This window comes from Aythya ferina, assembly GCF_964211825.1.
Source record: "Aythya ferina genome assembly, chromosome: 18".
NCBI classification, from domain to species: Eukaryota; Metazoa; Chordata; class Aves; order Anseriformes; family Anatidae; genus Aythya; species Aythya ferina.
In genome coordinates this window covers 10,954,861-10,977,887 of record NC_140317.1, presented here as the reverse complement: position 1 = coordinate 10,977,887, position 23,027 = coordinate 10,954,861, and the positions used below count along the sequence as shown (strand labels likewise).

General features: G+C 46.2%; 2 protein-coding genes across 5 annotated transcripts in view; both read right to left on the bottom strand.

Moving 5' to 3' along the window:
- Positions 1 to 23,027, bottom strand: part of KCNJ2 (potassium inwardly rectifying channel subfamily J member 2) — a 68,702-nt gene that overhangs the window by 4,678 nt on the left and 40,997 nt on the right. The window contains exon 1 of one of the 2 annotated variants that reach the window (XM_084491847.1): positions 4,107 to 4,268. The exons of the other annotated variant lie outside the window; for it this stretch is intronic. The gene's annotated coding sequence lies outside the window, so the exon portion shown is untranslated. Of the gene's footprint in view, positions 1 to 4,106; positions 4,269 to 23,027 lie in introns of those variants that run through there. 2 annotated transcript variants of the gene reach the window in all.
- The window catches only part of KCNJ16 (potassium inwardly rectifying channel subfamily J member 16), a 35,183-nt gene continuing 29,595 nt past the window's right edge, over positions 17,440 to 23,027 (bottom strand). For all 3 annotated transcript variants that reach the window (XM_084491845.1, XM_084491844.1, XM_084491846.1), the window contains one exon: positions 17,440 to 21,980. In XM_084491845.1, the coding sequence (XP_084347971.1) occupies positions 20,615 to 21,904 (1,290 nt within the window). In that variant the 5' untranslated portion in view covers positions 21,905 to 21,980 and the 3' untranslated portion in view covers positions 17,440 to 20,614. The remainder of the gene's footprint in view (positions 21,981 to 23,027) is intronic.

Genomic DNA, 23,027 nt, shown 5'->3' with positions numbered 1-23,027 from the left:
AGCCATATGAAGCAAACTAAACTTGGTAACAGCCAACATCTGCCCCTGTGAATGAAACCAGCAGAAGGCTATGGTGGAGTAGGGCTGGCTGAGAGCCTTCGTAACACCATAGGTGGAGAGTACCAGCACCTTCCCCTCGGGAGCAGGAGGCAACCACTTCCAGCTCCAAAGGGCAGCGGTTCTGAGTGTCCTCTGGGTCTTAGATGCCAGCAATTAAGACTCAGCAGAGAGGCTACAAAACCTTCTTCCGGAGGGTAGAAGCTACCAGACTCGTTTCAGGGAGGTCTGGCTTAGACCCAGGCTTAGCTTTTAACAAGTGCGTCATCCATTAAGTCATGCACTGTACATCAGGAAATGTAATTGAAATGCTGCAGAGGAGAAGAGATGCATTATTGCAACTGCTCCATCCATACATGCACCCCACGGAGGAAATAAAACCAAAACCAAGCGAGGAGGAGCGTCTGCTATCTGTTGTCATGGGAGAGGAGACTTAAACACCATTTACGTTAGTGGGAGATTAAATCATGATACTCTCCATAAGGGTCTATCTCCTTTCCCAACAGCAGCGCCCAAAGCACGGACGAGGTGTTCCAACAACTTGAGGGATTTCAAACAGTTTCTGGGCCCTCCCACATCCTTCCACTACATCACGAGGGCTTTAGGTCAGCAAACACTTGTTGGGAAAAGGAGCAGGTGACAAACAGAGAACAACAGCATGCTTGCAGTTGCGTGCAGGATGTTTTTCCCTGGAGGACGTCTTCAGGGTTTTCTTTTACCTTCTCTTTTTTCTCACTTCTGTTTGTTGTGCAAGAATGGGTCCAACCCCTACTTGCCGACATTAGTCATCTGTGACTTCAGCAGCAAACAAGACATTTTGGCAACTTTTGATGGGTTCATTAGTGTCCCATTTGAGTGAAATGTAGATTTACGGGATGGTATAACTGCCCTTATAATAATCTGACTATCTAGCCTATACTATTTTGGGAGTCACTTTTTCCCTTGCACCTTTTTAATCATGGGGTTTCTCAAAAACTACAAAGGAATTCTTTTAATGTTCACTTAAAAAAAAAAAAAAAAAAAATCTTAAAAATACTTTTAGAAACCTGAGTAGAGGGGGAAAGTGAAATTGTTTATGCATTCCACACACAGAACTCCCTGAAAAAGCATTGCATTGGTTCACAGATTGATCACTTTTCTAAACCACATCCTATAATCATAGTCGCGTTCAACTTACACATTCAGAGTCTGCTTTGTTCCAGGCTGATGGAAATACACAACCTAGGGAACAGATTATTTTGAAGTCCTGTTCCCCCCCCCCCCCCCCCCCGCATTGTCTCTTGGATTTTAGAGGAAAACTTGCGGTGGAGGGAAAGATAAGCTGTAAAGTCTCAAGTGTCAGAATATGCAGCTCCCCCCACAAAAGGCTTGACCCCAGGACATTTGTTTGAATTCCACAAATCACTGAAATCCTAACGGCAACTTCCTGCGGTGAGCTGGCTGAATTTAGAAGTTTGGGACCCGAGTGAGGTATCGCACACCGCCATATCCCCGCTCGGACCGTCTGAGCACGTTCTGCCTCCTGTACATCTGCACAGCATTTCTGTGTCCTGCAGAAAAGCTTTATAGCTGCACGCTGTCGGCGCTCTGCCCCGGGAGCAGACCTGCACCTCCTGGGCTCCGAGGATCCTAAAACTCGGAGGTGCGCCCGGGGGCACGCTTTGCTAAGTTTACAGCCTGCTCCTTGAAGTTTATACAACAAAGCTCTGGCATGCTCCGCCGCTGCTGGCGGGGTGGCTGTCTTCTTTCTGCTACACAAATCGCCTCTCTTCCTCGCGAGTGCTCGGCGTGGGGAGGATACGGGGAAAGGAACACGGCCAGCACTGTGCTTGGGCCCCACAAGGTCTGTGTTCACCCCGACCTGCACAGCAAGTTTCAGCAGAGTTCACCCAAAAGAAATCCCACGAACAATCAAGTGAGCATGAGAATTTAATGGTACTTCTTATTTTGCTAATCCACCTGCTGCTGAAAGGCAAAATGAGCCTGCTGCCCCCACACACCCCGACAGCAACGCGTTGGAGGCTGGAGGTGCTCAGCTAGCGCGGGACCAGCCCCACAAACCTCACCAGACAAACCCAGAACCCGCAAACCAACCCAACCCTGTGTGTAATTGGGCTCAACACACTGCAAACAGGCTCACACACACAGAGCTGTAAAGTCAATCATCACTAGGTGTGTTATTATTATTATTAATTGACACTACTGCTCCTGCTGGAAGAGGATCGGAGACCAGAGCAACGCAGCTTGTAATTACCGGCACTGGCACCGACGCAGCGTTACTGGGATGGGATGGGATGAGGTAGGATAGGATGGGATGGGAGAGCCACAGACTTACTCTGCTTCAAGGGGATGCTTGGAGGAGCAGAGGGAAGCAGGGCTGTGCTGCTTCTGCAGCATTTCCGAGCCAACATTGGTGCGAATCCCACAACCAGAAACCCAAACCCCCACTTTCCCCTTAGCAAGCATCCCCCTCAAGATTTCCCCAGAGGAGAGACATTTACATCACATATCTAAGCACCGCGACCAACACCTCGAAGGGAATTTGTGCAGAAGGTTTAATACCGAGCAAAAACTGTGAAGTGCAAGAAGAGCAGGGGAGAGAGAGGAGCACTAATGAGCACTTGGAGCAGTTATTCCCAGGCTGACGCCACGCAGCCCCGCAGCGTGAGCAGGGCACATGTTGCTAAGAGAGCACTGGCGCTACCTTAGCGAAGTGCCTTCCCCTGCTGTCCTCAGTAAACAGAACAAAGGAGCTGCTCGCATGAGTGAAGCCCGTTCCCACAGTCCCTGCTCGCTCGCTTCTGTGTGCGGCCACCCCGAGCACCTTCCCCCAAAGCCCTGTGGCACTTGGACGTCGCTGCCCAGCACCACTCCACTTGGCAGGGCTCACTTTACACGGGGTACGAAGCAGTGAGGTGCCTTCAGGAGGATCTGTCCTTAGCCATCAGGCAGTGGGGGGAAAAAAAATGAAATAAAATAAAATATAATGAACAGATGATGCAAGGAAATGGGTATGAAGAAACAGGAGAAAGGAAAGCACAAGTGGCGTTTGCATCTGCTATCCCGCAAAGGAGCCGGGTTCGGGATATTTCTAGCTGATGACAAAATAGCTACAAGTGAAATAGTCATCACCAGGGGGTGTACTTGATGCACCGGCTGTGAGGATGGAAAAGCAAACAAGTGTAAAGGTAAGGCTGAAGCACCGAACAAGTGCTGCTGCCTGCGGGCCGGACAGGGCTGCGTGGCCCCAGCACCGGACACCGGAGCCAGCGCGCACCTGCGGCAGCCCCGGCCCGGGAAGATGACAAAGCAGTCGCTCAAACCCATAAATAAATCTGCCATTTCTTATCAGTATTTTTTCCTCTAGCTGTCATGAACTACGTTGAAACAATGCAGCCTCTTCACCGGCTCCCCAGCTGCAATGTTGTTTTTTTTTTTTTTTCCTTTCTTCCTATTTCTGGCAGGATGATTGAAAATAAAGAAAATCCCCCGTTTCCATAAGGGCAATGAATGAAGTTACGGGTTGGTTTCACGCCCCTCTGAAACATTTCGGACACTCCTTTCAAAACCACGCATCTGATCGCTAAAGCTTGATACTTTTGACCTTTCTCTCGTACAGGAAACAACAGGCGAGAAGAATGGGAAGGGATGGAGCAGTGCTGCTCCTGCAAGACGGAGTTGTCATGCAAACTTCCAGCCCTTCCCCCGAATAAAATATCTCGGGGGGAGCAGCTGGTGCATGGAAAGTTATGAACATAAACAGATGCTGCAAGCAGATGCTCGAGTGTTCCCAGCATACCTATCTAATTATTTTAGGCACTGAGAATAGCTCGGGTCTGGTACATGACAAACGCAGGAGTTCCCCCTCCAAGGGGTTATGCCGAACTGTGCAACAAACTCCCCAAGCAAGGAAAGCTTCGGCTCGGGAATTTCGGGGCACCCTGCATGCCCCTGGCCAGCTCCCGGTGCCTCGCCCCTGCCCCCAGAAAGCAGGCTGGCATCTCGGGGGGGACCATTTGCAAGAGATGCAATAAGAAGGCTCTCCTTACCTGCCGGTGGCCTTAACAGAGGTGCTTAGAGAGTTAAAAGGGCGTAAGATCCAGCAGCTGGGGGGACGCAGCAAGCCAATCCCAAGGTGCCCGCCGGCCGCCGCCGCCGCACCGCTTTGCAACTGAGCCACTCAATGAGCCGCTGCCCCTTTTTGCGGGCTGCCATGGGATGTTTAATAGCGGCCCGGCCGTCCCCGCCCTCGGCGCTATCCCGGACCAATGGGAGGCAGGAGGCCGGGCCGTGCCGTGCCGAGCCGAGCCGCGCGGGGCTGCGGGGAGAGCGGCGGAGCGGCCCCGGCCGGGGGGAGCCGCGGGGCTGGGAGCGGAGCGGGGCTGGGCGCGGGGCTGCCCCGCCGGGGGGCGCCGCGGGGCACGGAGAGCACGGGGGCGGCTCGGGGGGGAGGCGGAGGTGGGAGCGAAGAAGCTCCCGAGCGCCCATCACCGGGGCGCTCATCCCCGGAGCGCCCATCCCCGGAGCGGCCGTCCCCGGAGCGCACAAGCCCCGGGGCGCCCATCCCCGGAGCACCCATCCCCGGAGCGCCCATCCCTGGAGCGCACAAGCCCCGGGGCATCCAAACCCCGGAATGCCCCGGAGCGCCCATCCCCGGAGCACCCATCCCCGGAGCGCCCATCCCTCGTGCGCCCATCCCCGGAGCACCCATCCCCGGAGCACCCATCCCCGAAGTGCCCATCCCCAGTACACCCAAGCCCCAGAGCGCCCAGCTCAGCCTTCCCCGAGCCCCAGGGCACCCACTCTGCCCCGCATCCACCGGTTGAGCCCACGGCCACGAAGCACCTGCCCACGGGTGTTTCCCCCCCGTGCTGAGAAGGGCTTTACTGGGAGCTTGTGAAGGATCTGCATTCCTGCTCGCTCCAGTTTTCTCGTCTCGGGCTTGTGTCCGAGGACCGGTGTAGGAAGAAACAATAGCAGGGAGAAAACAGTTTTGTTCCTTTCTGTAGTCACATTCCACCTTTATTTTGGGGAAGAGAAATGCTAAAATGCAGGGTATCTAATCGCAAACATCCAACCCTCGTGTGCACGAGACACAAGTCAGGCATACTGCACTACCGCTATTTTAAATTAACATCCTTCTCTTTGAAATCTAACGTCCCTTCCAAAATAAGAGCTTTGATCCCTGAACTAAGGTATTTTAGAGCAAAGCTGGAAGCAAGAAAAGTGCCTGCAGTACGTGGGACCCGTCTCTGCTTCAGAGATCACCTGTGGCAGTGCGATCAGCAGGCTGTCTGGCCACTGTTGAAATGTGCAGAAATCAAAATGATATTTAATAGCTTGTCCTCCCCACAGTGGACGTGGCCTAAGACATCTGACAAAGAAAACAAGGATGAAATGTCTGGCCGGGAGCCTTGCAGGAACAAAAACAGCCTTGTAAGCATGCTCTGAAGTTTGCCAAACTCCAGCTCTGATGGACAGTGCAGGGGTGTTAGTTTCCGAGGCAGGTGTCCTCTGCTGCAGCGCTCTCCTGCTGCCCGCGGAAAGCCGAGTTCCTGAATGCTAACAGCTGAACTGCATCAGAGAGCCCTGTGTGCTGTGCTGGAAAAATAAGAGCGAAGGTGACTGCTGAATGCAAGGCTCGCAGACCACACAAGGCGTTAGAAGTTGGCGCGAGCACCTTAAACTGCACCCAGGGCTGCAATGGTAGCTGCTGCAATGCCCAGCAAGCAGGCGCTGGGTGGCTTCAGGGACAAGGTGGCGTGAAGCAGCAGTCAGACGTTCTCCCCAGGGGACAGCCTGGTCCCCTCTGCCAGGGAGCTTCTTACCGTGCCCACAAGAGGCTCTAAAGATGATGCCCTGCTTCCCACAGCAATGCCAGTGCCTGCAGTCACCAGCAGGTCGCTGAAGCTCTCCTCCTCCTCACCGGTTTTGGGAGATTATAACTGACATTAGCAGTCTCTAAATACTTAATAAAAATGCTGTGCCTAAATGCTTTCTCGTGGAGTAAAGGCTTGAAAAAAACAAACACTCTCAGGTTGTTGCTGAACAATTGCTGCTGTCACTGCTGTCATTTACAGTATTTGTCGAGTTCCCTATATTCTGAATGAGGAAGCACAGCGCTGGTACAGCAACAAACACAATGACCAAATGCAGCTGCTTTTATAAGTCCCCAGTGTTGTGTGTGCAGGATATGCAAAGTTTGCACGGTGGCAAGAGGGGAAGAAAAGACATTTCTTTTGTATATTGAGCAATTTGCCATGTTGGGCAATCATATTGTTTATGAATTATTCTTGTGTGGTTCTGTTCATTTTTAATTGAAAAAAATAAAAAGTCTTATAGCTCAGGTAAGTTTTTCCTGATTGATTAAACTGGAAAAAAAAAATCTGCAAGAGGGAAAGACATTTTTTATGTTCAGTAAGACCAAGGTCACCCATCCACAGGATTTGAAAGTCATAGGGACAAATACTACACAGTCCATGTAACCACACCAGAGGAAAAAAAAATCCCTAATTTCTCTCAACGTATGTGTGCATCCTCTGAACAGCTAAAATAGCAACGACTTGACCCACCTTGAGGTGTGTGCTCATCTGAGCGTAACTGAAATCAAGGTGCTGTGATACACTATAGCTACGAAATGCTCTGCTGACAATACATGCAGCGTGCTGGAGGGTGGGTTCAACAAATCTCTGCACAATACCCGCAAGATGTTACCGATTAAAGCCTGACCTTACAGACTCTTACTCAGCCTTTACTCATGTAAACTGACTGATAAAGGCTACTGACCTACGAGACCCAGAGAGCCCGGATCTGCTGATATGAGTAAGTCTTATTCACGGCAGAACGGACTTGCAGGCCAAGCCATTTAGCATTCACGGTGAAGAAGGCTAGAATATAAACATCATGGCTATTTTATAGCTTTCTTAAAGTTGAAGCAACTCTGCCCAGAAAGCTCTTCTTAGAATGAAATATTGATTCTAATCTATTACACAGATTATAAGAAGTTTAACAAAGCTGTCTCTCGTCTGCGTGAGCTTCAGCAAGAGAAGTACTCCCAAACTCCCCAAACAGGGAAGTTGAAGTTACAAGAAAGGTTTCTAAAAAACCCTTTCCTGTTGCAACAAGCCAGGACAAAGAGGGTGAGAGACAGCTGAAAACTTAACCCTCAAGAGTGAGTGAGGGTTTGTTTTTCTTTTCTCAATGTTTTCCCATTTGATGTAGTCTAGCTAGAGAAGTACCTTTCTGCCACCACACAGAGCCTCCTTACTGAAATATTAGAAGAGCTACAGGAGATAGTCATGGTCTGAGGAGTTTTCACGGCAAGATCCACTATCTGCAGAAGAAACAGCATCAAGGGATTGAAAAGGCTCTGGCAAAGCAGAATATTTATGTTTCAAACTAGTGTAGGAAGTGTAAGAAAAGGAGCCAGTAGCATAGTGCGATGCTTTTTCTCATACATCTTTCAGCCTTTCACATTAGTGAAAGGAAAGGCTTTTCTCTTCATACATGTATTTTCTGTTTTCCAGCGTCATTCTCACCTTTGCCATCACGGCCACCCTCTCCCTCAGTCTTGCAGAGATCTGCAGATGACCTGCAGAAGCAAATTGGAGAGTGGTATTGCAGGCACAGATCTTGCCAGCTGGGACCCAGAGGCTCTCGCCCCTGTCTTACTGCATGTTATTAAATTGGTTTTTCCGTCTTGGCGGTGAAATGACCTAATTATCAGATTGCATTAGCCTCCATCTCTTAAAGTGGCCAAATCTGCTTTGGTTCTCAAGGATTTTATTGCCAGCTGAAAATAGCTTGATTGTATTGTATTTGCAAGGAAAACATGGTCTGGTAGAATCAAAGCAGTCGGTTTCCACAAGATGAGAAGAAATGCTGTAAATAACGTGTTGTGCTTTTTGTTGGTCTCACCATTTCCATGCATGTAAACTGGCATAAATTAGCCTTTCTTCTCTAACCATTAAGTCAACTGGAAAAAAATCACCAGGAAAAGGTGGTTTCCCCATTCACATCAACCCCATGGGGTTTAGACATTAACTGGATCTTTATAGATCTAATGCTGGGATCTCCAAGGAAAAATGAAGCCACATTTGCAATAAAAGGAATGGGTGAATCCAATGGAAATTCCAGAGGTAGTCAGTTCCATGTTCGATAAGACTTGAGAGAGCAAATAAATATATTTTGTACCTTGCAAGCAAATAGGATATACAGATGTGCAGCCAGTGACATGGTTATACTGGATAATACTGTGCTTGTTCATAGAAGGAGTGAAATATGGCATAGGAAATTGAATTGTTTTATATCACCGAGAATAGTGGAATTCACACACCATTCACATTTTCTCTCTTTCTTTCCCAGATACTGTGTGTCCAAAATCTTTGCTGAAGATTTCAGTCTGTCTTATTCAGTCTGATTGTAAAGTCAAACCACCAACTGGTGGCTATATTTTGAAATATTAAAGTAAATGCTTTCAGTCATTGCTACTGCAGATGGTGGATGTGGGAAGCAAGGTGAAGAAATCTCAAAATAATGAATTACAAACAGTAATCCATAGCTAACAGTAACTGTATATAACCAGAAATCCAAAAGCAACCCAAGAAGTTCTGCCAAGGAAAACTTATTTCCAGCACCATATTCCATGTGGTTTGATTCACACTGAATTAAGATGCCTACTTTAAAGGATCTTTAATTTCCAGCTAAACTCCTAGACACAATAAGATATGGCTAAAAAAGGGGGGAGTGAGGGGACACAGATGACACAAGGTGTGGGGAGATCTCCCAGGTCTCAAAAGACACTTACCACTACAGGGTCAAAAACCCTAAAAATGATTAGGGAATGTAAATCTGCCATTTAATGTATACCTTTCACGTTCTTCACTTTCTGGAAGACTTGCTTTAGAAAGACATTTGTATAACCATTTAGTCATCTATTTTCACAGTTTAGGATTATGGATATTTTTTTTATTTTTTATTTTTGGAAATGCAGTAAAGTTGAGGGACATCTAGTATCATTTGTGACATGGCAATGTTGTTTGTTGTTTATTGTAATTCCTCCAGCCCTCAGTCAGCTATGGCAATTTGTCCTCAAAGGCAATGGGGAACATACGTTCAGATTAATGAGAATGACCTTAGAATAAGTGGTAAAACTGCCCAAAGACTTGTATATTAATAAAGCTAATATTTTCCTATTAATCTCTGTAATCATTTTCCATAGTTCCCATTCTTTGGATATCTCAAGGGAAAGGGAGTTAATGGTTAATAAAACTAGCCAGAGTGGTGAGAACATGCCCATGGAGCTGACATAGGGAACCTGACAATTCCTGGAAGGAAAAGGGTTAAGAGCCAGCAACTTACACATACAACACTGTGTGACTACACTTTCATTCTCTTCCTTACAGCTTCAGTTGTTTAGTGTTACTGGCCTGCCAGATTTTCTAAAATCAGGATAGGCTCACGCTCAGCTGAACAGAACAGGGTAAGAATATCTTTGTATTTCTCTGGCTTGCAAATTTTTAGTTATGTGAATACTGTATGGACGCAGGAGGGCTATCAAGGGAGCAGGTATTCACAGGGTTTTCAATGCGTACCCTGCTGTGGGATAGAACCAGTCAAGCCACCTACTCGCTCGGGAGCCCATGTCGTGCTTGGCCACCTTTCAAACGTTCACCTGCAGAGCCCTCTGAGCTCAGAGACGCAGGAACAAAACTTAAACCTCTTTCCCTGGAAGTTCTGAGTCTGATGAGTTGATCCTTGCAAATGGCTGTTAGCCAAGGTGTGAGGGTGGGGAGAGAGCTACATGTGAAGATGTGTTTCTGGTCCGCTTCTCTGCTCCTGCAGCATCTTGCCCACCGACCCTTCTGGCACAGCAGCGGAGCGCTAAGCAAGCACAGAGGGAGCTTACTTTTAGGTGTTCTGTGCAAGACAAGCAAGGGGCAATGCTACCGGCCCGTGTTTTTCCTAATTCCAGCACTGCTGTAAGAGAAGGGATGAAGTAGAGATCTGATTTGGCCTTTGTCACTGTGTGTGTGCCACTGTAGGTGGAAATGGGGGAAATTTCCAATGGGAAGAGATGGAAATTTTTCATCTTTTCTAAGCAAAATTAACACAAAGTATTTCTGCAACTGTCCTGCCAACCTATTTGTATTACACAAGTTGGTTTACCTAAGTGATTCAGCCTTCACTTTCTCAGGTGATGCTTCGCAGTTCCTGAAGGAAAGATGATGTGAAATAAGTGGGATTCAAGATCTAGAAGTGACAGAGATTACCTCTGTTAAAATCCTACATGGCTTCCCTGCATTGCAATATGCATATTGTATTTCTGTTGATGGTCTTTTTTATTATCTATCACTGTATTTTACTGCCAATCACTGTAGCCACTGTAGTGAAAACTGTGCGTTGATAAACTCAGAGGCACCTGGTTTGTGTTAATTAAACACAAACCCTGTGAATTAATTACTGCTCTCCTAACTTTCTTAGATTTTTTAGTCTATTATATTAGCTTAGATAAAAATGTCCTCAGTTTTTTCCACTGGTTTGTACCAGACCGTCAGAATTGGCCTGGACTGCGTGGCCACACGGTAAATGACAACATCAGAGTTTATTTTCTCTGCCGGAAAGCAAATAAACTTTGCTGAAAACAGAGAGTTAGATCATTGGCCATTGTGGAAGGAAAAATACAGAATACAGTAGAAAACAAGCTTGAATTTCCTGAGGAGCCAGCACTGTGCCTATTTACATCACATGCGGAACTCCATCTTGATGGCCGTGGTGCATACTACTCCCTGATAGGAGACCGGGTGACTGGGCCGGCTGTTCCAAAGCATGTCACCTCCAACCGGGCACAGCAATTCCCTCTTCGGCTCCACAGCGGCACCCACAAAGGCCCCAGGACCTCTCACAGCCATGGTCTCGGCATCTTTTCTTCCTTGCTGGAGAGCCTGGCCGGGAGCTGCACAGCCAGGGCAATCAGGGGAGTGGATCGCTGGCACAAAATGGCTGCCCAGCCCCACTCAGAACTCCCGCATGGCTGGGAAGGAGGTAGACGAATTAAATCAGCTGGCACCTTCCTAAATTTCCCTCAGAACTAAAATTGAACAGATGAGTAAAGCCATACCAAGCTCAGATTGTTGGTTAAGCTTCCTGATATTGTTTTTGACTGATTATTTGGACCGGGCCTTCAAGGCCCACCCACTAAAACACCTCTGTCATTTGAAAAATCTGTCGTCAGAGAGGAAATAATCTTCGGCAAGAAAATGCCACTGCTTCCTTTCTTTTCCTATCGTAATCTTGCGCTGCTTATTTGCTTTTCTGATGTCATTTTGTGCCTCCAGGCTAAATTTTGCCTTTCGCTTGTGCAGACGCAGAGGGAGGGAGGATTCCCCACCCACTTCTGGGCATCCTGAATTAAATTTTGGGCCGAACTGCATGTCCTGTGCTGCTTTGGCCCTTGGAAAGGATGGCCCCAGAAGGAGGCTCCCCCCAGTTTTGTGCTAGTAGATGTTGTGCCTGAGAAGGAATGAGCCATGCACTTCTTTGTAATCTCCCTAATACTTCAAAAGTTGGCTTTGATCCTCTAATATTATTTGAGCTAATGCCCAAACCTTATTAAGCAACCTTGTGACAGAGACTGGAGGGAAAAGGATTGTGCCATTTCTCATCAAGTATTAAAAAATCAGTACAGAAATTCATGAAATGTCGAAGTTGCTGCAGCCCACGGTGACACCATGGCCTGCTGCTGGCATTGCAGGCCCTGGGACTCCAGAGGTTTCCTGGGCCTGTGCTTGCTCTTCCCACGGGAATGGGTTCTGCAGAGAGTAAGGGGCATAGGGGGGCCAGGCTGGCACAAGTCAGCTTGTTGGAGGCATAAAGCAATCCACAGAAACACACTGTCAGACCTCGGCTCACAAAAAGATGGTCTGATTACAGGAAGGCCATGTTCTTTTGCTGAGTCCTGAGACAGAAACCGCCTTTATTCAGAGTAGCACTTAGATCCGTATTTCGCTTTGACCTAATCACACGCTTAACTTCAGAGCTGACTGCCTACCGAGGCCACCGGTAAGGGCTCGGGCAGAGGGAACGCTCTGCACTCAAGTTCTGACTATCTTGGTTTGAAAAAGGCCAGAGATCACATGTCGAGGCAATCAGTTGCAAAGAGTAAAGAGTGAGAGAGGCAGCCAGAGAGACAAAGAGATAAAGAGAATGAACAGAGGCTCGTCATGTCGCTTGTTACAGTACTGGAAGGTGCTTGTGCTCTCTGACAGAAAAGGTGACATAAAAACCTTTGCAAAATAGAGCAGAGCCGGGCACGACGGGATGGCTTTGTTCATCCTTGCTAATGGGATGGCTCCGGTGCTTAGGATCGAGTGCCAACAGCGCCAATCATTCCTGTGTGCTATGTTAAAAAAAAAAAAAAAAAAATCCTCCAAATTTTCAGAAGTTAGAAATCACCCACCAGCTCAGCTCTCATTATTCACCACCCCTGGTTCTGGCCACCAGCACTGCCAGGTAAAGCCAGGGTGGGTGCACAATAAAGGTGAGCAGGTCTGAAAACATAAGTGAACACTGCAGAGAGCTGTTTGCTTTGCATTATTCACACTCTTCAAGCTCTGGCAAATTGCTTTTCCTCTGACCATACTGTAATTTTTTCAAGCTGAACTGGTTTGGATAGAGTAAATATCTGTTCTGAGTCCTCATTAGAAATTTCAATTGACTTTGAATCTTTTTGGAAGGTCCAGAGAGAAATAGAAGACTTTCAAGCATCTTTGTGCTTTTGGTGTCTGGAAGTGGCTTCTCTCACAGGAGAGAAAAGAAAAGAAGCAGATCTATTTGAGTAATTTAATCCGTATAAGGTAATTTACTACAAGGCAACACTTCAGCGCTCAGTGCTTTTTATTTTCCAGCACACAAGTATCCCTGACCTTGCTCTTTTCTAACCTCAGTTGGGTTTCGGCTAGCTCTGTAAGAAGAAGCCTCCCTAAGGAACAAATCTACAAGTCAAAGTCATGACTTCCTTTGCTCAAAAAAGGATCCAGAATACTGGATCAGCTGTATGTATCTCCTCCCTTTATATGGTTAGGCTGTTCCAGCGCTTTCATCATCTCTGGTAAAATTAGCACTATAGTAATTACCCTGGGCCAAATACACAGCTGGTGAAAGTGCACATATTTCAGAGGGACGAAACTTGAGATGGAATTGGCAGGCGCTGTCCCACTTATTAAGGCAAATGTAAGGAAAGTGATGGGAGTTGTTTCAGTCCCGCATCCACATGTGTAGACATATGCACTCAACATGCAATTCTGCTTTTACCTGCTAGAGCTTTGCACCTAACTTCCTGAGCATTGCCAATGCCAGCATTTCCAAAATCATCCCTCTGCATCTTTGGTACGGACCATACCAAGGGAAGTCTGTGGGGCTTGGTCTTTGTACCAACAGCCATAGATTTGCTGGAGGGTGTTGGGAGACAGCTTCTGGTGTGTAAAGCTGTGCAGGGCTTATGCCTCATGGGGGATTCAGCTAAAATGGGATGGCGAAGGACTATATTTGATGTTTTCACCTGGTACTTCTCCAAAAAGAAGGATAAAATGGGAGGAAAGGGAAAGAGGACCCAGTAAGGCATGGGTATTTGGCCCTCCAAAAGGAGTGGCTGCCACTTCAGGAATGACGCTGTGCCATACCTTCATAAATGAAAGAAATGACAAGGGAAAGGTGAATTTTTTGTCTGTGGAAAATGAGATCACTGAATAGAAGAGGTTTTAATCAGTATATGCAATGACTAATGCAACAACTGCAATAAGGTTACCAGATTTTTTTTCTCTACTCACATCCCACCACAGGTCCCTCTGGAAAGTGTGCTATTGAAATTGGTGGGGTCAGCTTTACTCAACATGAGTAAGGCCCTTGACCTGGGTGGGCAAGGAAGCTTCTCCCTAGAGTACATTCACTAGGGTCTTTTCTGATTTCTATTTGATGATCTGAAATGGGACCTACCCATTTATCCATAAGCCTTATTTTTCACACCCCACTTAGGGCATGCCTATCACAATGAAACACTTATCGGTCAAAATTTGAAAAATTAACAACACACCCAAAAGGCAACTCCACCCAGACAGTGTGCTGGACACCCAGTATGGACATTGCCCTGAGGCACAGCACGCAGTGGCGGTACCGGGGAGGCTTTGGGGCTGTCTCCTCTCTACTGCTGTTTTGTGCGATGGTCACATACAGGCTGTCAGCTCATTTTGGCACCTGGGCTAAGCAGGAATCGTGCCGAATGAACATCAGACCAAAAATAGTTCCTGCCCTGTCAGGCGAGTCTGAGAGACACCCTGTGATCAAAGATGGGGAAACACAAGGAACAAATACAATGCCCAGTAGTCGCAGCGGACCAGCTGCCTGACAGTTGTGGAGCTTCCTACACACGCTGCTGCGAAGGAGGGTTTGAAGAAAGGATGTGAAGGAGAATGATGATATAGATGGTTCAGCAGATGTTTAATTGGAGCTACTCCCATGCGTGAGAGAACGCACGAAGCTGTTCAATGGAAAATGTGCGTTCAGAAGTGGACATGGCACTGAATATGAGATAATTATTAAGGCATTTCTATTTTGGAGTCCTTCTGTGTGTAGCTTTGCATAATAAACGTAGCGTTGCCTTTCTACACGCACACACGTTCCCTGGTCCAAACAAACAAGCAGCTCTTTGCTTCTTGTCACTGATACCTCTTGAAGTAAGTATCTTTGGCCACAAATAGATCATTGCCCTATTTGAAAAGTTCCTAGTGGAGCATGGCCAGTTTTGACTGGCTATATATACCTAAGCTGGCAAATCAAGCAACCTCTCAGCTTTTGCTTCTATATATAAAGAGGAATGATATAGAATAAATCAGCTGGAAGGAGCACATGTCGTATCAGTTTTTGTACCAAAACCGTTTACTTTCTGAGTTGGATTTACTCTACTGAGCCTCACAGGGCAGCTTCGGGAAGCCCTAAAGTCCCGTCCCAGGCTTCCCTAGAATGGTCGGGCAGTACCAGGGGCTGGCTGACAACAGGGTAACGCCACCTTTCCTCACACCCTTTAGGAACAGCCGGGACCCCACTGGGGACAGCACACCCGAACCGATTCCACTCCAGCTGCCTCGGCAGCACCGAAAAGCGGCCCCCTGAGGCAGATCCCCAGGGTCAGGCCGCGGCTGAACGCCCGGACCCCGCCGAGCTCCTGCCCCCCGGCCCCAGCCGCTGAGGCGAGGCCCCGGCGGGGGCCGGGAAGGGACCGGGGGGGGCCCCGCCGGCGGCGGCTCCGCGGGCCCCCAGCAGGTGGCGCCCGAGGGCCCCGGCCGGAGCCGCGGCGGGAGCGGGGCCGGGCGGCTCCGGGCGCAGGTGGGCGCCGGGCCCTGGGCCCTGGGTGCTGGGCCGGGGGCTACGAGCCCGGAGCCGGCCGAGTAGGGGCGCAGAACCCCCCAGAACTTCGTCCCAGAGCCTGGGCCCTGCAGCTCCTGGGCCCTTCTGGCACCCCGTTTGTGTACCGAGGGAAGCAGAGCGTGAAGCCTGTGCTGGCTGATGGGAGGCGATATGACGGCTGCCAACAAAGCCTAGCTTTCTAGGGAGCAACAGGAGGTCAAAAAGGAGTTATCCAGTTTTCGTTTCCCCCCCCCCCCCCCCCCGTGATGCCTGTCTGATTTCCCCTTAGTCGTCTCCTCAGCCCTTCGGACTGACCCCAATAAACGGTTTAAATTCACAAAGTTGCCCCGGTGTTGTGATTTTAGGCCCCACAAAAACGTGGACACACATTTTTCAGCCCAGCCTAACCCCTGAATGTTCGTTTTTTTCATTTATATTTGCTTCTGCCGTGCTCCCTCTGGAACCTGGAACCAAAGGTGCTGTCAGTCACCTCCCCACACAGGCCTCTGAGGCCGGCCACAGACACCAACTCTTCCTGTTTGCAGGTTCCCAGTTCAAAACCAGCAAAGATTTAAGAGCTAAAAAAAGCTTACAAACAAATTTTTCTTCCCACACAAGCACTGGTACCTGTTATTTCCTGAACTGCGAGTAACCGTGTAAATGTGACACTTCTTCTTAGATGGGCAGCTGGAGTCAGACCTCCTGCACAGTGTTTGAGAAACAAGGGATAAACAAAGGGATATGTATTATGTCCCACATCTGAAAATCAGCCTCACATAAAATATGCACTAAATGATACATGATAATGATACATGATAATGGGGAAGGAAATGCCAGCTGCCTTAATGAATGGTGGTAGGCAAATCTGGAAAAATAAATTATATAATAATCTCTTATTATATTCCCTTTGACATAAACTAATCTTGACCCAGAACAATACTCTTACTCTCCAAGAGAAAATAACTGAGATGCAGCTATAATCATGATACAGGAGTCCAATGCAAACTGGTTTGCGTTTTCTCTTTGTTGTTACAATTTTGCTTCATCTGGTAAATTTTGTGGAGAAGACAAGAACAGAGTGAACTACTTCCAGCTACGGAAAGAAAAGCCAATTGCTGCCCTGGGTGGCTGGGAAGCAGCCACTGAGCTTCCACACAACCCATTGCCTTGCTGCTGAAGATGCATGGAGTATATGCAGAGCCCTGGGCACGCAGGAGGGTGCTCGTACCTCACCTCAGCACCCAGCTCACCCAGCACCTTGCCTTGGGGTGGGTCAGGGGTTAGGTTGTTTTGCTGCTGTGATGATACGTGTGTTACTACTTTTGATGGGTTTCTGAGAGGCTTGCATGCCTTTTTTTTTTTTTTTTTTTTTGCCTTTTGACCTTGCTCAGCTCTTCAATGGGGATGAATAAAAAGAAAACCAAACAAAAAATCCTTGGAATACATCCTCACCTAGAAATAGCAGATGGATGAGGAAGGTTCTTCCTCCTACTTGCTCAAAACTGCTGTTCACCAGCATACATTGTGTCCCTTCTAGGCCTGCTCCTGGGCAAGGTGGGCTGGCCTTGCCCAAGTGCCAGATACAGGGGCTTTGTGCAGTGGGCTCTGCCTTGCACACCTCATTCCCGTCTCACCCAGCTTGTGCTGTCAAAGATCCATCATCAGGTGAGGAAATTGCCGGTTAGCTTGCAAGCTCGGAACCCGGCTGCCATGGGTGTGTGTACATCTGCGAGAGGGGCTTTGTGAGCTCACACCTAACAGCAAGCTGTGATGTCTTGAGCCCCCATTCATCAGAGCTCATGTTAAGAAGCTGCAACAGAATGTACTTACAACTTTGTGAGTTTGCTCGTGATTTGGCATCTTTTAAAGTCAAAAGACTACTCTGTGCCTTATAAATTTTTCCATTGCCTCTTAGTGCATAAGATACAGAAACTTAAAACAGTGACTGAATGGAAGAGAAGTAAAATGTGCTCTCACAAGGTGTGTGGCAGAGGCATGTTCTTTATTTCTGTGTCTTTATTCATAAAAATGCAATGCATGCTTTACTATATATTATAACACATAGTTTTTATACTCTGATAAATGAAATTAAAATATCAAACAGAGAAACCCAGAAAAAGCCAGACGGGTTGAGACCAGTGGTTCAAATAGTATCCTGTCTCCAGCACGGGCTGGTATCAGATGCTGCAGATAAAAGTAGAAGAAACTGTATCGTAGCCTGTTATGAATTAACATGCCCAGGAGAAAAGTTTCTTCCTGACCCTCATCAGTTAGTGGTTGACTTATATGCCAAAGCATACATTACTATACATACGCACGTATTTCTATCTATCTATACCAAGAAGCATGTGACCAAATGCTAAATCAGACTCCTGGTACTTTCACTTACAGGAAAGTCATTCCAAGGAAAGAATTTTCTTCACCGCAAGAGGCTCACACGGTACATAACTGGGAGAGAGAAAGGCAGCTGATATTCACAGCTTAATAAGGGAAACTACCTTTATGAGCAGCACCTGAAATGTGTACCTTTTGAAGATGCTTTGGGAATTCTGGTTATATATCTCAGTAATATCTCAGATCTCTGAGTAGCTTTACCTATGTAATTAAGCAAATACTCACACATGTGTAAGTACTTGTAAAGTGACCTAGTTATGCAGACTTCATATTAAACATTCCCTTTTTCTGAAAATCATAGGGTCGTACAAAAACAGGGTTTGAAAGTTCAAGGCAAACCTGACCATTCTGTATCACTCCTGACAGCCACCTAACAAACTCCTGAGAGGCACCAGCACCAAAATTATACACCCCACAGATCTGTCCTGTGCTTTGCCTTCTTTAAGATAGTTTCTACTAATGTCTAACTTCAAACTCTTTGGCTTCAGTTTAAGCCCATGTCCTCCTGTCCTACCCACCAGATAAAGAGAACAGATCATCCCTCTCTCTTGATTTGCAATGTTTGAGAACTCTTTTTCCTAATTCCCTTCTGTCTTCTTTGGACTGAAAGCCCTTCGATTATTTCCCTACTTCCTTACTGATATATTTTCAGTATCTCTGGATTCATTTTTTCCATGTCTTTCCCAAAGTGCGGTGCCCAACATTGAATCAAGTACCCAGCCAAGAGCTTTCAAAGACAGAGTGTGGAAGGATGACTTCACATGTCTCAATGGCTATATTCTATTTTATACAACCTGGATGGTATTTTTGCAATACCATATAAATACTGAGAACCTTACACATTTTCCCACTGAATTTCTTCCCATTTTTAGACTATTTCCCCAATGCTTGCTGGTGCTCAAATCTAGGATACAATGAGATGTTTTCTACTGCAGTTATGGACTGATGGTGGTGATGATTCAGCATATAAAATAGGCTAATTAATGAGCTTAGGAATAGCTACCTCCCCTCAGGCTTGTTAATATATTTGTTTTTATCTAAAGGGATCACATAGGATCCAGAACACAAGTGCTAGCAAAAAAAAGAGAAATGCAAGATACATTAAAATAATGCAGTGATACTACTATATGCAGTAAGTTTCACAAAAGAAAAATAAAACAATCAGCATGCTGGTTTTCTTTTCATTAAATGTGATTAGCTCATAAAAACTTTGAATTAGTCAGCATGATGTGAATGACTCGTCAGACCTAATTTTAGCAGCTTAATGTTAGCCAGCATTTCAGAAACAGTCATCTCCTTCAACAATAAGCAGAGAGGGATGAGCAGTTCCAGGATAAGACCATCCTATTGCCTTCAGCTCCCTAAACACGCAGATTAGGATGGGATGAACTCCCCTGTGAAGACAGAGAAAAAGTTACAGCAGTCACTGAGAGCCTTGACCAGCCTTGACACTTCTTGCTGGCTGAGGTCAGGTGAGATAAATTTCATTTAAGGCAACCACAAATTCAGAGATAAATATTTTTAGGTTAGCGTGATAATTAAACATGATGCAAATTAACTGTAATCATTGGGGGGGGGGGGGGGGGGGAACATGATGAGATAATGACAGCGATGTGCAGAGCATGGAAATTCCATGTCACAGGCAACTTCAAAACATTGACATTTTCCCTGTTTTTCCAAATTGAGCTGACAGCTGAGTATGTAGAATTTCTCTGTAAAGGATCATTTTTACAGTCATTTCAGAAGAATAAAAATATTTCATTTTGACAAAATTATGCTGTTTGGTCTCCAGATTGATCCTTTTCCTTTTAAAGAAGCATAATAGACTAAAACGAAAAGCAAAGCTGACATTCTGAAATGAAAAGACATTTAGATTAAAAATAAAAATAAAAATTGCTAAGCTCACTCTAAAAACAGGGTGATCTTTTCTCCAAGGCTTAATATGATTTTGGTGATTTTGGTTTCAAACTTGAGGTCCCATTTTGGTTTCTGAATGGTGCAGATGAGCCAGTTTGGCCAACCCTCCTAGCCATCAGAGCCACATAACAAAATCTCCACGCAGCACCAAGCCAGCTGACGCACTGCATACCTCAAACTGCTGAGGGAGTGGCATTTCTGGGAATGGCTCACGACAAGGAAATGAGAAATCCCACTCACAGCCCTGGGCAGGGTGTCAGCAGGTTTCCGAAGCTACCCAGTAGTGCTGGGTTCAGTTATTCTTGCCAGTTTGCTCCCTCCTGCAAAGAACAGCCCCTCAGACTCGCCAATGTAACCTCAAGACAGGGGTTTCATTTGAACCGCTAGAGAGGTGCAGCTGGCACACAAGCAATCATTTGCTGTGATGGTGGGGGCATTTCAGAGCCTTCTGGAGGTATTGGGAACTGGCCTTCCAAATAAATCAGGCAGTATTAAAAAAACATGACCCAGAGGGCAAGCTTCCTTGTTCTTGTTCTCTGCCTGGATCATTTTCTATCTCTGGGCATCTCCAACATTGGTCCCTGCAGGGTAATAAAGTTTAGACTAAGTTTGCTCAAGTACAGTAGCTGTCTAGTCAACCCATATATAAGCTGCTTTCTTGTGCCAGTACTAATCTGTTACTGATACCCCCGCTAACCATTGTGAAGCTCAGCACTGTGTTGTAATGTAGGCATGCTGTCAGAACGAGGTTTATAATGTAAATAGTTGTGCATATGAGTTCATTGTTTATATTCTAAAAGCTGTGCTGGTAGAAGTTGTTGGAAGTGTTTTTAATTGCAGTGGAAATCTAGATTTGTGATTCCAGTGACAGTCTACTTAAGGTCACAGCTGCTTTCTGATAAGAAACCTCTCCAGAAGGCTGACAGACAGTTGTCACTGGGTCTTCTGGATCTTCACAGCTGGTGATGAGGGCAACTGCATTAAATGACTTCTGGTTTGTACTAAGTGACTTGATCTCCAGCGCTGATGTCTCTGCTTCTTTTTCCAATGTCTTCTCTGTTCGGTTCCATTCTTGCTCTTTCCGATCCAGTTGCATGGCACTGCAGTGAGGAGCATAAACTTCTGTGGTTTCTTCAAACTGTAGGCAATCCACTTTATAGTATTTTTTCTTTACGTGTAAGACATCATTAAACCTATAGCCCCAAAGAATCTCTCTGGGCACGTATGAGCTTCGGGACTGATGGGAAGTTCCTGTTGAATCACCTGTGTAGACAAATGTGACCAAGATTTCAAAGTTGTCCTTGGCCAAAGCTTTCCGGTCCAGACCATACAAGGGGCTATCACTATTGATTTCATGTACTACCGTCACTGGTGTAACAAGTATGATCTGGTCATTCAGCAGCTTCAAGTCCTTGTACTCCATCGTCATTCTCCCTTCCTTGTCTTCCTTGTAGCGCAGCAGCTGAGCTCGTACTGAGCCCTCAACCATGTGGTTTGGTCGGAAATCACCAATGCGCCACATCAGGCAAAATTTGTCATCCCGTAAGCCCACGACAGCATAGTAGCTGAAACGAATGGTCTGAGCTCTTTTTCGCGCTGTGGCCATTTTAGCCAAGGCTGCTCCAATTATGAAGGTGTCGATAATGCAGCTCAGTACAGACTGCAGGATAACCATAAGGATCGCGACAGAGCACTCCTCCGTAACACAGCGGTAACCATACCCAATGGTCGTCTGGGTTTCCAGGGAGAACAGGAATGCTCCTGTGAAGCTACGGACGTTTGCGACACAGGGCGTTACTTCTTCGTCATTGAATAAATCTCCGTGTTGGATTGCTATCAGCCAGAAAACCAGTCCAAAGAACAGCCACGAAAGAACATAGGACAGCGAGAATATCACAAACATATGGCGCCACTTGATGTCCACCAGTGTAGTAAATATGTCCACTACGTAGCTCTCCCATTCCCCAAAGATGTGTTTGAAGTACACATTGCAGCTGCCATCTTTGTGAAGAAATCGCTTCTGCAGTCTTTTCGTCCCCGTTTCAGGGCTGTCTTTACAAGACCCTTTGTAACTGATCTTATTTCCCTGTATGTTTACAGGCCTATAGCAACCACTCTGTTCAGTCATCTTTCTCATGTCTGCCTCGTGGCATCAGTTTACAGAACACACTTGTGGTCCCAGGAGCTATTTGTTTTCTTTGTTCATTGGGAATCTATGAAATAAAAGAAAAAGTTTATTTTTGTTTTTAATTTCGTATGCCAGAGCTCTGTAAAACCAAAACTAAATATACACACTCTGTGGCCATCATGAGCAATTTTCTGAAGAGTACAGACCGTGACATTCATTACACAACATAGCCCAAAAACTTAGAAATTCAGCTAGAAAATCAACAAGCTAGAAACGTCCATATCAATCTTAAAATTTGTTACCTAGATAAAAACAGAAACCAAAAACCTTTGTGGGGACCCCGCTGTGAGTATCTCTTCTAATACTCTGGTGAAGAAGGATTCAAATTGGTATGGGCTTTCACAAACACTCACAAGAATGGCATGAGCTCTCTTAAAGTTAGCCAAATGTTTGAGGTAGTCAATTGTTCCTGTTTGTTGCATGTCTGTTTGTTTTCCTCCATTTGAAGAAGTGCCTAGGAAAACACCCTCATTTATCCATGAGACTTCAGTGGCATGGAGAGACGAATTCAGTGCTAATGTGTTTTCACCAGAAAATGTATTGATCACACAGTCATTCATCATTACTTGCATTTGAGTATTGCCCAGAAAAACCTGGTCATGGAATTGAATTTTACTGAGCTAGTGCTTCAGAGACATATTTGTTCAATTTGTAGAAAAGTATTTACATTTCAAATGAAGAAGAAACCTCTCTGAGGTCCTGGAAATCCTCACAAATAATTCCTTAAAACAAAACAAAACAAAAAAAATCAATCTGGCAGAAAGTATTTACATTTTTATTAATGAATTTGAAACAAACATGCAGTATGCTAATAAAATTTGTGGATAACACAAATTTAGGAAGTGATGTGAATTAGGAGATTCCTCTGTCAGATCAGAGAAAATAATGGGTGTATTTGCAGATTGCAACCATATGAACTTCAGCAGTATGAAGTGCTTGGCTGTATGTTTAGTGACTAATAATAAGAACTTATGTTAGAAACTGAGACCTCATCAATTGAAATCCAATACAAAAGCAAAGACTTAGCTGAAGTAACCAGATACAGGATGCTTACGAATTATTTGTAGGATAC